Source organism: Solanum stenotomum, chromosome 12 (genome assembly GCF_019186545.1).
Source record: "Solanum stenotomum isolate F172 chromosome 12, ASM1918654v1, whole genome shotgun sequence".
NCBI classification, from domain to species: Eukaryota; Viridiplantae; Streptophyta; class Magnoliopsida; order Solanales; family Solanaceae; genus Solanum; species Solanum stenotomum.
The window spans coordinates 16,516,587-16,529,299 of NC_064293.1; the positions used below are offsets into that span (position 1 = coordinate 16,516,587).

At 35.1% G+C, this 12,713-nt stretch overlaps 2 protein-coding genes across 5 annotated transcripts; both read right to left on the minus strand.

Moving 5' to 3' along the window:
* Nucleotides 1-267: 267 nt before the first annotated feature.
* On the minus strand, nt 268-2,098 carry LOC125846892 (peroxidase 72-like). The gene is made up of 4 exons (XM_049526579.1): nt 1,797-2,098; nt 1,292-1,483; nt 923-1,088; nt 268-799 (listed from the first exon to the last, which is right to left on the minus strand). The coding sequence occupies exons 1-4, from the start codon at nt 2,019-2,021 to the stop codon at nt 387-389; spliced, it is 996 nt and encodes a 331-aa protein (XP_049382536.1). The 5' UTR covers nt 2,022-2,098; the 3' UTR covers nt 268-386.
* A 636-nt stretch (nt 2,099-2,734) lies between these two features.
* Nucleotides 2,735-12,491, minus strand: LOC125846887 (RNA pseudouridine synthase 5). Of its 4 annotated transcripts, none has more exons than XM_049526574.1 (15): nt 12,380-12,491; nt 10,212-10,369; nt 10,079-10,136; nt 9,967-9,994; nt 9,825-9,871; nt 9,640-9,730; nt 7,694-7,862; nt 7,148-7,232; nt 5,587-5,671; nt 5,402-5,477; nt 5,198-5,265; nt 5,008-5,077; nt 4,012-4,090; nt 3,563-3,656; nt 2,735-3,002 (listed from the first exon to the last, which is right to left on the minus strand). In XM_049526574.1, the coding sequence occupies exons 2-15, from the start codon at nt 10,318-10,320 to the stop codon at nt 2,937-2,939; spliced, it is 1,125 nt and encodes a 374-aa protein (XP_049382531.1). In that variant the 5' UTR covers nt 10,321-10,369; nt 12,380-12,491; the 3' UTR covers nt 2,735-2,936. The 4 variants fall into 4 exon arrangements, with proteins under 4 accessions (XP_049382531.1, XP_049382532.1, XP_049382530.1 ...); XM_049526575.1 differs by having other exon boundaries at nt 10,212-10,361; nt 12,380-12,485; XM_049526573.1 differs by lacking the exon at nt 12,380-12,491 and adding an exon at nt 11,965-11,995 and having other exon boundaries at nt 10,212-10,361.
* Between the last annotated feature and the right edge of the window lie 222 nt (nt 12,492-12,713).

The window sequence follows — 12,713 nt, forward strand, 5'->3', positions numbered from 1 at the left end:
AAATCAATGCATTTGTTGGGATCGATTTACAAAGTGGTTTTACCGGTATTTTACCCTCGAGAAGTACTACATATCTATATGAAAGTCGTTTTACCGGTATTTTGCAAGAACAATTGAAGTGATTCAATTTTGAATATCATAAACAGAAAACAGAGAAACCAGAACATGATTGATAGTAAGTCGTTTGCCTTCTGTGAATATAAATTATCTCGTTAAGGTAAATTACTTTAAATATAGAAAAGTGAACTTTTCGATAGATTAAAAAAGAAAGTTAGCTGCATAAATTAAGACACAGAAAATATTTAATTCAAGAATGTTGAAAGAAACAAGAAAATACATAAAAACATATATATAGAGCCGCAATTATTCATTTCTCTCATGCCCCTTTAATTGTTGATCTTCCTGCAATTCTTCCTGATTTCTCCCCTGAAACCTGTTAAAGGTGAAATATTCCCCATCTTAACCATAGACTTTGTGAAATGCTCGAAGAAAAGCTGATTGTTCTCTGCATATTGTTTCACAAGTGCTAGTGACTCTTGATTCTTAGTAACAAGAACTTGATCTGAGTTCAACAGTCCCTTTGAAGCCAACAAGTTCTTAAAGTAGCTGTTGTCAAATTTTATTGGGGAGACGAAATCTAAGAAAAATAAGGTTTGGTCACCACCAGATCTTGGACACGTAGCGCGCAATTGGGCAGCATATGATTGTTCCAGTGTATAGTCTGGTAAACTGTTTCCTGACTGATTGTAAAGTCTCTGCCTAAAGCTGGTGCATCTTGCATTTCCAATTGTGTGGCTCCCTGTACAACAAAAATTTGGGCATTAATTAAGTGACAAGTCATGTTAAAGGATATATAGTGCTCAAAAGGACATGTTAATATGTTGTCAGTGCATATAAGTTGAATTCGTTAACGTCTTATTACCAGATAAAGCTACAAGATCAACAATATCAAGCCCCTTCAACTTGAATTTAGTAAGAATGGTATTAAAAGTGTTGTTTGGAGCAGGGATATTATAGTTGGAGCCACTTAAACTGGCACCTCTGGAGTCTCTTCTTCCTAATGGTACCTCCCAGTTTGGTCCACCAGCCTGCATATACAAAAATGAAAAATGTCAATTTTGTTAATCCTAAAATGCACTTTTGCGACAAGAGGGAGTTGTTCATATGGTTAGCACCACCCTTCAGTACTTCCAACCTTATTGTGAGTTTGAGTCAGTAAGGGAGCAAAGGTGGGAGCTCATGGGGGAGGAGTAAAAAAATTGTACTTTTACATTATAGCTATTCAACTTACTAAAACTGTTGAATCCCTTGCAGCTAGTGCCAATATGTCTGCACATGATACAGTTTGAGGGCACTCCTTCTCCAGTGCCTTCTTAATTTCATCAATGACTTCAAATCCACGAACCGAATTCCTGTTGGGATTTGATCGTTTCTCACTAATTATGGTTCCACTGTTTTCAAGAAGCAGAGATGCATCACAGCCCTACATGAAAGATTGAAAATAATAGTTAGTCATCACTTTTTCTTTTGAATCCCCCTTGGTAGAATTGTGACATTCTTACATTTGTTTTAATAGTCTAATTTAAATTTATGACTAACCAATATAAATAGTACTATTTCCTCTATCCTAATTTATGTGACATTGTTTGATTTGACACAAAATTTGAGAAAGAAAGACATACTTTTGAAATTTATCGTCTAAAACTAACCTTAGACATTTGTGTCACATCAATTGGGATCAGAGGGAGTAGGTAAAATAGGGTGTGACATTGCATATAATAACATTAGAACCTTACCTTGACAAAGCAATCATGGAAATGAAGCCTCAGCAAAGAAGCAGCCATTCGAGCCTCCTTGGCTACGGCCTTGGCAACAATAGACTTGACTATTTCTTTAGCTTGGGGACATGACCTGTCATAAAATTGTGGGAATAGATAACCACCATAAGTCTTAGAAGACAAACAAATTGGTGCAAAAGCAAGGAGAACAATAACCATGAAGAAGCTCATTGATTGAGCCATAATGAAAAGTATTTAGTTAGGGACTTAATTAATTTGAGAATGTAATCATAAAAGTTATGGCTTGTGTTGATGAAATTGATCCATATATAGAGTGTTCAATGAATGAATGGAGTGTTGGTTACAAATGGAGTTGGTTGCTTATTAGTTATGAAAATAGTATTAGTTTTTTCACAAAGTGAAGCAGAGACATGTTCTTTACCAAGTACAATACCATGATTGATTTGGTTGGCAATTGAGAATTGACATTCAACTTTGTGAGATTTTAAATCATTCTTAATGCATTACAAATGATTCATTATAACTTCTTGCTATATTTTTAAACCTTTGTAAAGTTGATCAAGGATACCAGCTCCATTTAAGTTTTTAAACAAAATGAAAATAAAAATTAATGAAAGCTATTTTAATTGAAATGTTTCTTGTTTTTAGCCGATTTACCAAACATATCGGTGAATGTCATTGAAAAGACAAATAATGTGCATGAATTGGCCTAGTCGTCCCCCAACCAAAATCCAAATATATTGTAGCTGTCAAGGGTAAACCTTTAATCCAAAGGTTTAATGCAATCTGAATATTCATTTGGGTTATAATCCAAATGAATATAACCTCCGCTATTGTTGATTTCTTTTTCTTTGCAATAATTACTCCAAAGAGATCTAATTAATGTAATAATATAAGGAAGATTCAATTTATCATTAAAATTTTGCTTACTGAAATCAAATGAGGAATATACGTATCAATTTAAGGGGGAAAAGGAACAACAGAAAATATTCATGGAAAAAACAGAAATGAAGATGTTTAAAAACAGTAAAGTGAAACTAATGAGCGAAACAACAGGTAATGCTCAATACTGGCAACTTTGTCTGTCTTTCTTGGTTTCTTGTGTCTATAAATTATCTCATACTAGCTGGAGTTTGGCTAGCTCGCTTCGCGTTCTTCTCGTGTTTGAAGGATAGCTGGAAGAGGTGCTGTAATTTTGATAAGCTGCAAGATGAAGTACTGTCAAAAAGATTACTTTGAATTGAGATAACTAGCAAGGTAGCCTTGTTTAAATGTTTAAAAACACAATTCAATTGTCAAATATGAACCTCTTTGTATATAACCAAAACTGAACTTGTTCCAGCCCAAATCTAAAGCATCGAAAGCTTGGGAACATTCAATCAATATAGTTCTATAGTAAGACCAAGGGAAACTGATGAGTACATGCTTAAGGTTTGTAGAGTCGAGACCCATCCAGCCTTAAACATCACGCTCAAGGTAGTAAGGTCCCATTTAGTAAAGTCAGTGCTGCTACCTGATAAAGGTATAGAGTGATAACAGCGATAAAGTAATCTAACAGTTTAAACTGTCAGCAACACTGTTTCATCAAAACAAGCATTTCAGATGAATATTCCTCTGATTCATTACTATAAAACTGCAAATGACTAATAATAGAATCGCCAGGGATGTAATATGCAAATGTCGCATTGAAATTATTGAATTTTGTTAGATCGGTAACATCTAAATTACTGGTTTCTAAAACAATACTAAGAAAAACAACTAACCTCATTTGTGATTGGGTGAATAAGACCTATTTGATGTGCATGCAGGTAATATCCACAGTCTCCAGGAACAGGATTCTCTGGTCTTTGATAGCCTCTAATAAGAAAGTAAAGCCAACTAAAATCAGATCATGATATTAGCAGCAGACAAAGCTATTGTTCTTGTTTAAAGTGATTAGATAGACTAAACTACTTTCTGTTTCAATTTTAAGTAATTTGACTATCTTCGCAATTAACACGAAGGATAAAGCTTTATTTGGTCCAAAATAGGCATAATGTATAAACTATTGTAACTGTCATGATAAAGGTCACTGTTGATAAGTACTTTCTCGCTTAACAGGATAACCAAAGATGTGGAAGAAGGGTAATCCAGATAGCAAATTCAGTTAGTGTTTACTACTAGGACTATCTAATTAAAATGAATACCGACAAATAAAAGTCCAATTTCATACCCATCTTTCTCAAAACTTTCATCCATTAATTCAGGATGAAAGCACTTTGGTTGCCCACCAGATACATAGAGAGGATCACCTGGTAAGATAACAATTATTAATAAATCATAAAAGGAGCAAAACAAGTTTGTAATACTACTTACATGAAAAGAAAAGCTGTCGTAGCATGCTACAGTTATGTTACAAGAGCACTCCTAATTATACACACAGATTAATCAATTGACATTGGTTAGTTTGATGAGGTATACAAATTATATTTTCCATAAACAATCTCTTTAAACAAACACCCTAGGGTCTATGAATGCAGTACTGTTGCCTAGAAGTTCAGCTTGCACACAGTTACAATTAACTCAGGGATAACAATTCTTAGCCTTGGACTGACCACATTAAACAGGGGAGCATACTCGGTAAAAATCTGAACACGAGATGTTTGATGAGAAATTACATAATGAATGATACAGTAAGGAAGTACTAACTGCTCTTTTTTAAGTTAGCAAGTGTTTGTCAATGGAACAATTATCTAAACCTGCATTTAGATAAGCAAATCATTTTTGCTTGGCTATAACCTAGAGGAAGGAACACATTCCAATGACCCATATTATTTACGTTGTAGAGGGCCTCATGTCGACTTCATCGGAGAGGTCATTGACATTTCTGTAACAAAGCAGATGCATACTCACAGGCATAGTTCAGGACTCATTCTCTTATTGTAACCCAATGTATAGACTTAAGTTCTTCCATCACCTTTTCTCCTTTGCTCGTGCACTTAAGTAGATACTTACTGATATGCTTTCATAGAACTAAGAACAACAAATGTTTGCAATGCACCATCCAATGTCGAGTACTAGTCAATACATGGCTGAAGTTGGTGAACTTCGTGTTTCTCTTTTCTTTTGTGCATGTTTCTTTTAGAAGACAAACTGATATTTCCACCTTTATGTTTATATTTAATTCTTTTATGATAGCGAAGGATAGATTATAAAATTTCAGATTTACCAATTAGTGGATATCCAATGAAAGAGAGGTGGATGCGGATTTGGTGTGGCCTTCCAGATTGAATCTCAACCTGTTAATAATGTACAACGTTAAGGAAAGAAAATATAAGGTTCCTTCTCCAGCTCAAGGGTAAGGAAGGTTAAGGAAGGTGGCTATAACATTAAATTTCTTATGTCTTGACTTCTAATACCTGAACCAATGTGCAGTTATTCTCTGAATCTCTTTCCAGAACGCGAACACTGCTCAGAGCTGGCTTCCCTAGAAAAAAAAATCAGAACAGATTAAGCCAACACTAATGTCCTCTGAAGCACCACATGAATGATAACAACTGAATGAATCTTTTATAAAAAGTTAATCAAGGAAATGTTCGCCTAAAATAAATAAATTTGAAAACCTGAAGGAGAAGCAACATACAACCCTTTAGCAACTCCAGGATATTTAATTGTACCAATTGGTTGCTTGATGACAACCTATCAGTCAAAATTACTTTTAAATTTAAGTAACCTGATGGATTGACTGCCGTAGAATAGACACTCCAACAGAAAAATTGAAACTGGGAGAATAATGTTATGCTATTACCTCATCCATATCCATCACACCACTTACTAGCGTCCGATATATCTTGCAAATCTTCCTCATTGTATTGCACTCTGAGTTGGTGCATCTATACAAGTAAAGTTTAACCATCCGTGACAAATCCACATAAATTTTTTACAAGGCAAAATATGTGCTAATTATGGCAGAAAAGTACAGGAAGGGGCACAACTGTCAAGAAGCAAATGATGTTTCTGAATTTTCTTTGCGGCTTTAGTAGGCGCTCCACAAGTGCCATTCCAAAAAGTGTTAAAATAAAGTCACCCTCTTCAGATTAGGATTTCGTTTTTCTTTAATAACTGCATTTCTTCAGAAGATCAAAACATCAAAAGTTACAAAGCTAATCTCAAGGAAGAATGCAACAAAAAGGATTGAACCTAACGCCAAACTTTTAGTTCTTTACTAACTAACCAACAGTTATCTTCATTATATAACAAATAAGTCAATAAGCATGCAGAAGTAAAGGTGAACTACAAGTGAGATATAGGGAAAATGAAGTCTTTCTACGTTGGTAAAATAAATAAAGTCCTTCATACTGGTCCCACTGCTCTTTAATCTGTAAGAACTTGGTTCTCTCCTTTTGGGAGTTTATAAATGGGGTGGGCATGATTTTGTAAAGATGGAAAACTGTGTAATCAACATTAACAACATACCCAGTGTGTTCCCACAAGTAGGGTCTGGTTTAGGCTTGGAGTACCTTATTTGCTCCCTCTTCTCCTTTTCGATATTATCATTATTATTTTATTATTTCCTATTCTTCAACTTTATCACTACTTTGTTCTTTTGCTTTGGTTATCTTTCTATTTTTACTATAAATATTTTCTTAGTATTTCCATCCGAGTTTCTTTCACCTTGTATTAATTAAACCTATTTTGAAATGTTTTTGTTGAGCCGAGGGTCTATTGGAAATAGCTTCTCTACCTCACAAGGTAGGGGTAACATCTGCGTACACTCTACCCTCCTCAGACCCATTTGCCTACAGAATATTGTCCAAACAAAAGAAAATAAAGAAACTAGTTAACCTCACTATGTTGGAAACAATTAATGGAAGTATGAGGTTAATAAGCGAATGGTACTAATAGAAAAAAATGAATGGTAGAACTAAAACACCAAAATACTCAAACACTTGAAATCACTAAACAATTGACCCTTGTATAAGTATAGAGTAAGCTGAGTTTTCTCTCTAGAACTCCAATTAGGGGGGACAATTTCCGAGCTGCTATAGGCCTTTAAACAGGAGTTTTTTGATTAAGCATGATGAAAAACCGAAGAATTTGGACAATCAGATGTTTAGCAATGTGGTGGCATATCCAACTTTAATCAAGAGAGAATTTGGCATGCCAAATTAACAAATGTTTTTTAGAACAAAAATAACATTAATAAGACAACTTGAGCATGAGTGTCTGACACTCGAGCATAGACAGTAAGCTGTCAATATTGTATTATCATAGTGATGCTCTTAGCATCTTACTGGTATTAACAATAGCAGCACAAGTATGTAAGGAAAAATATGGCATGTCTAAGTGGTGAAGCAAATTCAACATACTTGTCTTCAACAACTGACGTCCCCTCAGCAAAATATGCTGCAAGGCGAGATTTACAAAGCTTTGTTTTTGCACAGAGCAGTATTCCTGGAACATTCCATAAAAGAATCAACAATGTTCTTTCTTACTTGATTTCAGAAGAACAGAAAAAGGAATTCGAAACTGTTACATGAAATTTTAATATTATTAGATAGTGCGAATAGCTCTAGTAATAACCTATTCTGCATGATGACTCAATTTTGTATTCGATTTTTTCCAGAATTGGTTATATTTCTGTTTCCATTGCAGAAAGGAGGTGAAAGATAGCTACAATTAAAATATTTTATTATATTTACATCTAGTAATTTTGTTTATTAATTCAAATTAAAAAATTCTCTACTACCATTTACGACAGGTTTATGTAATTCTGTTCTTTTTAAATAAAGGGACACGACATTAAATGAAAGATTACCCATCTTACAAATTATACTTGGAGCACAAATTCATTCTCTGTTCTATCAGTGTACTTGGAGCAGAAATTCATGTACAGATGTACCTAGATAACTCACCTGATGTACCCCTTCCTAGGCGATGGACTGGGACTGGATGTGTTTTTTGACAACCTGATGAAGTGGTTGTCGGCTTGCATGCATGCCACTGGAGTTGCGTCAAGACGGACCGTTGCTGGTATAACCCTCCAGGAAGAACTTGCAAACCAGAAGGTTTATTTACAACAATCTGAAAATACATACCATGAATATACCTTTGGCCCATAAGGGATAGTGTGAAAAATTCTCTACCAGCTATGCTACATTATGCTCTTTCTTTCTTATATATATATATATACACACACACACACACATACTCATACATACATTATACATGCATACATATAAATACTCCATTTTCTTTATACATCCACTCATAAGACTTCCAACCGCAAGGCTTCTACTTTAACTAGTCCCAATTTAAAATTTGCATTCAAGATCAGAATTGGGCCTGTAGAAAAAGATCTATGAGTTTACAACAACTATGCCTCACTTTCAAACAAGTTGGGTGACTATATAGATCCTTTATATCCAATCCATTCATTTGGGTTTATTCTAATACTGGAATTTGCCTACAGATTTTCTAAAGGGATTCTCTAAATATCGCATTTATCACTACAGTGGCATACAAATCTCTAACCAAACCAAAAAGACTCCTAGCGAACACCAGTTATAATGTAAGTATAACAACAACGATTAAACCTTTATTCCAAAATCAAATGGTTGCTCCATATAGACTTCTTCCTCAAGATCACCGTGAAGTAAAACATTCTTAATGTCCAACTGATTAAAAGGCCTATGGTGAACGATAACCATAGTAGAAAAACGCGGATAGATGCTATTTAGCCATGGGTGAGAAAGTATCCCTGTAATCCAGCCCAAATATTTGAGTATACCTTTTTTGGCAAAACTGAATCTGAAATAGAGAGAACACTATTGAAAAACTCATATCTACGATCTACCGGAAACAGTGCAGCGCAGTCGCCGAAAAGTGCTTGAAATCTGGTATTAAATATATGGATCTCCTCAGAATAAATAGATTAGTCGATATTGAGCAAGAAAGTTGCCGTAAAACTGGTCGAAACAGGCTCATGCACCAGCGCGTATGGGGGCATGAGGGATCCGCGACTGGCGACACGGGTTGGGCTTTGGTCACCGGAGGTTACTAGACCTTGTGGTAGTGTTGGATTTTGCACATAGTTGTGAGTAGCAACCGAAATTTGCACAGTGATTGCTGATTTCGATGGAATGATGCACAGAGATACTTTTCAAAAATATGGTCGAAAAGAGACTCACGCGTGCAATGCGTGGTGTAGATCTCGCGGGAGAAGGCTGCTTTCGACAACGCGTGGCAGCGCGAGGAAGGTTTTCTGCCGGTATAATTTTGTAACTTATGGTCGCGAGAGACTGGGGACCCCTGGTGTTGGTTTTCATACAACACTGACGAAAACAAGATTTTGCGAAAGATAAAAAGAAAAGCAATAAGTTTGAGAACCACAGAATCTACCAATGTGGTTTCTTTAAGTTTTGCCTATTAACCCAAGTTCTCTTAGAAAACCTCTTGACAAGATGGGTAGCCGGTAGCCAACAGGTGTTTTATCACAAATAGAAGGAAACTGGTTTTATCTTATCTTGTTTATTTATTTTTATTATTATTTATTTTGGGAAGGATGGAGCTACTACAAAGATTTCGGTCTTTTACTTTAAGGTTGGTTATGACTGGAAAGAAATGTCATCATTTTCTCCTTCATGTAGGCATTTGAATTGCTCAAGCCCAATATGCATCTAGATGTCTTTAACTTTTCCATTGATCACCTGTGTACTCAAGTCTAGTTTCCTCTCTCTTAAGAGTCGAGACATCACTAAGATGTGGTCATTGATCTTTCCTCATGAATTTCCCAGTTTTCCTCTATCGCATAAATAAAGTATAAACATTGATAACAAAAATAACCTCAGATTTAATTTACCAAGTAGTCATCTTCAAATAGTACTTCTAGCAAGTAAGGTGCATCAGGTTCTCTCCAAGGAAGGCGATGATATACTAATTCAGCACCTGCTCTGCACATCCAAAAACAACACTTCAGATATTTTTTCACCCAACATATGTAGGCTAAATCTTGCAAAAGAATACAAATCATTATACAGATGTGACCTGAGTTCAGTATCTGGTAAGATAACAACTTTACCATCAATTGTTATCTGCAATAATTAAACATGACCAAGCTTCATTCATAATCCCAAGATACTCCATGTGCATTAAACACCAAGTTTAACCATTTCCTTGACGAACTAACCTGTTTATTTTGAATTCTCTGCAACCAACTGTTCAACAGTTTAATAGCTGAATCTTCAATAGCACAAGCAAAAAAATAAAAAGAAGTTTTGCACAAAGGATTGGAAGCTTACCCTTGTAAAGGAGCTGAACTTTTGTACTTTCTAAAGTAGAATTCGATCAACGTAAGACCTATTGATTTTGCAAGAAGTCTACAATTAAAAAAAAGTTTATCGGAAAAATGAGTTTATTTATGTAAACACAGACCAGCATCGGTGGGTCGGACGATGTCATGGTAGGTTAATCCCTCATTAAGTTCTGGCCACGACACTCCAAAGTAGGCCGTCACCGCTGCAAGCTCTGCTTTTTCTGACATTCGTAACTCGGAGTAGGGAAAATATCGCCGGAAGCAACTTCCTGAAACACTATTGTCAACAAATTATCATATTCTAATATTGTATCCTCGAACTTATATACAAACCAAAGGTTAAAAACTAATTGATGAATATTGTTATAGAAAATACGTCCGAAAAGGAAAACATTGTCTATACAATAAAAGTAAATAATATTGTTTCAAATTTTCTTGTTTGATTTAAATTTACCTAAGTGTTCCCACATCACCTTCCACACACGACTTTTTTCACTTTAGAATCAACTTCAAAAGGGAGAGAAGTAGAAAATGACAGTTAATAGGTTAAAATTTCCAACCAAAGGGACTTAGATGGCCAAAATATACCACAGTTACTTATGTTTCTTTGTTCTTCAGGCTCCTTTTGTATGTTCTAGCTCCTGATCAAAGGGAATAAGGGAAAGTGACAGCAGCGGTTGTTATGAATCTGTGGTGTAACAGTGCCTTTGTGTTACTTGGAATTTCCTTTTTCCTTGTATTTTTTTTGGGTTTTGGCCTATGTTGCTTGGACTCTTCAAAATTGTGGGCGTTGGATCCTCAAAAAGTAGTCTATATTTGGAGTATTTGACACGAGTGTGGCATCATTTTTGGAGAGTCCGAGTAACATAGGGTTGGCTGAATGCATGAGGATTTTGTTTATTGACTTCTAAATTAGTTTATCAAATCTATAGAAGTTACTTTTAGTTGGCTGCTGCAGCTCTTTTATCTCTTGATCTTCCTAAGTTTAATGTAATTAAAGCTTCAGGCAGCAGTATCACTTTTGTTCCGGAGACTCTTGAAGAGAAATTTGGTCTTAAAGGCATCAAATTTTCAGATGCAGGGACAGTTGAGCTGACTGTTAGAAATGGAAGTTCAGTGAAGCTACAATACCCAATGCACATGTCACTTCTTATAAGCCTAAAGTTTATTGGAAAGATGATGGCTTTGAGGAAGTTCTTTACACCCTTCCTCCTTCCAGAGGTGGCATAGGTTTGGTAATCAATGAAATCTCAGAGCCTAATCCTAAAGGACCAGCACCCATGGCAAAGACAACAACCCACCTTCTGACCAGTGAACTGTCACAGATGTTGACTCTGACTTTATTGATGCTCTCCAGGTAAATGGCACTATGTCATTCATTTATTTAGAGCAATAAATGGAACAACTTTCTGAATACGCCTGCTCCAGACTATCTAAGATAAGATTGGAATGGTAGATTAGCAATAACCATACATGATTAAATGATTGAACAAGGCCTAACCATTATCTCTATTCAAAGACACTTAATTGCTATCAATAACAGCAAGTGTTTTAGGCAAAAATAGAGAATTGTGTTGTGTTGAATTTCTTGATCCTTTATTATCTTTCTCCTCAACAACTAGATTTATTTGTGTAGTGTTTTAGACATGATTTCGATCGTAATTGCATTTATCTCTTCTCGAGTATATGAACCACCACACAACTGAACAAGAGACAAAATGTTAAGTTCATAAATGGGAAACAGAAAAGAGAATCAAGTAACGACTGGTTCAATAGCATTTAACAACCAATAGAGCTGCAAAATATCTACGAAACAAGACTCAGCAATTTGTTTTCTCTACTCCATTTTCAACATTCAAAATTTTCACTCACTCTTTTTATCCTCCATTTTCTATCTCAACTCAGCATTGCCAAGTAGACTCATTTAGAGCAGAGCACAGAAACAAGTCCAGGCAGAAACCCTAGGCCAAGACGACGACTTATCAGAGTCAAATAAGAAATCCGGGAACTGGAAGAACCACAGTTCAAAATTACACCTCAAATAGCTGAGAAAATTGGTGATTATAGAACCAAAATTCAAAACTATTCTCAAAATCCATCAATTTACCAAAACAAAAACTAATCTTAAATCATATACATACAAAAGAAATCATGATAGCTAGAATCAGTGAAGTAAAACACACAAATAAGTCGAGAAAATAAATTCAAAATACACCAGACGAAAGAAAATATAAATTACAATTTGAAGAGCAAAATCAAAGAATCAGAAAAATAAAATAGAGCTTACATCAGTAGATTCGTATCCCAAAACTCGAAGAAATCAACAAATTTCTGGCTAAAATATTAAACTCAAACTCAAATTCTACCAGCTGACAAATAATGTCAAAAAATTCAACAAAACCTTAAGAAAAAATCAGAGCAACCGAGTATAGTAGGCTATTAGTGAAAAGGGTATTTTCGTAAAAACATGTATTTTGGTAAAAAAGAAATTAGTGAAAAGGATTAAAAGGAGAAAAATCATCTATTTCTGGCGTTATTACTTTAAAAAAAAAAAAAAACAGTAGATGTTAGGACCCAGCAAGTTTAATAAACATTAATGGAGCCTAATGTAACTCCACTCC

What these genes read in the sequence shown, in the direction of transcription:
- LOC125846887 (XM_049526573.1), bottom strand. An exon ending in AGAGAATTCAAAATAAACAG is followed by an intron (nt 9,872 to 9,966) that starts GTTAGTTCGTCA and finishes TAATTATTGCAG; the next exon opens with ATAACAATTGATGGTAAAGT. An exon ending in CCTAGGAAGGGGTACATCAG is followed by an intron (nt 7,233 to 7,693) that starts GTGAGTTATCTA and finishes GGAATGTTCCAG; the next exon opens with GAATACTGCTCTGTGCAAAA.
- LOC125846892 (XM_049526579.1), bottom strand. Translation starts at nt 2,021, where the DNA reads ATGGCTCAATCAATGAGCTTCTTCATGGTTATTGTTCTCCTTGCTTTT. An exon ending in CAAGGGATTCAACAGTTTTA is followed by an intron (nt 1,089 to 1,291) that starts GTAAGTTGAATA and finishes TTGTATATGCAG; the next exon opens with GCTGGTGGACCAAACTGGGA. An exon ending in TGATCTTGTAGCTTTATCTG is followed by an intron (nt 800 to 922) that starts GTAATAAGACGT and finishes TTTGTTGTACAG; the next exon opens with GGAGCCACACAATTGGAAAT.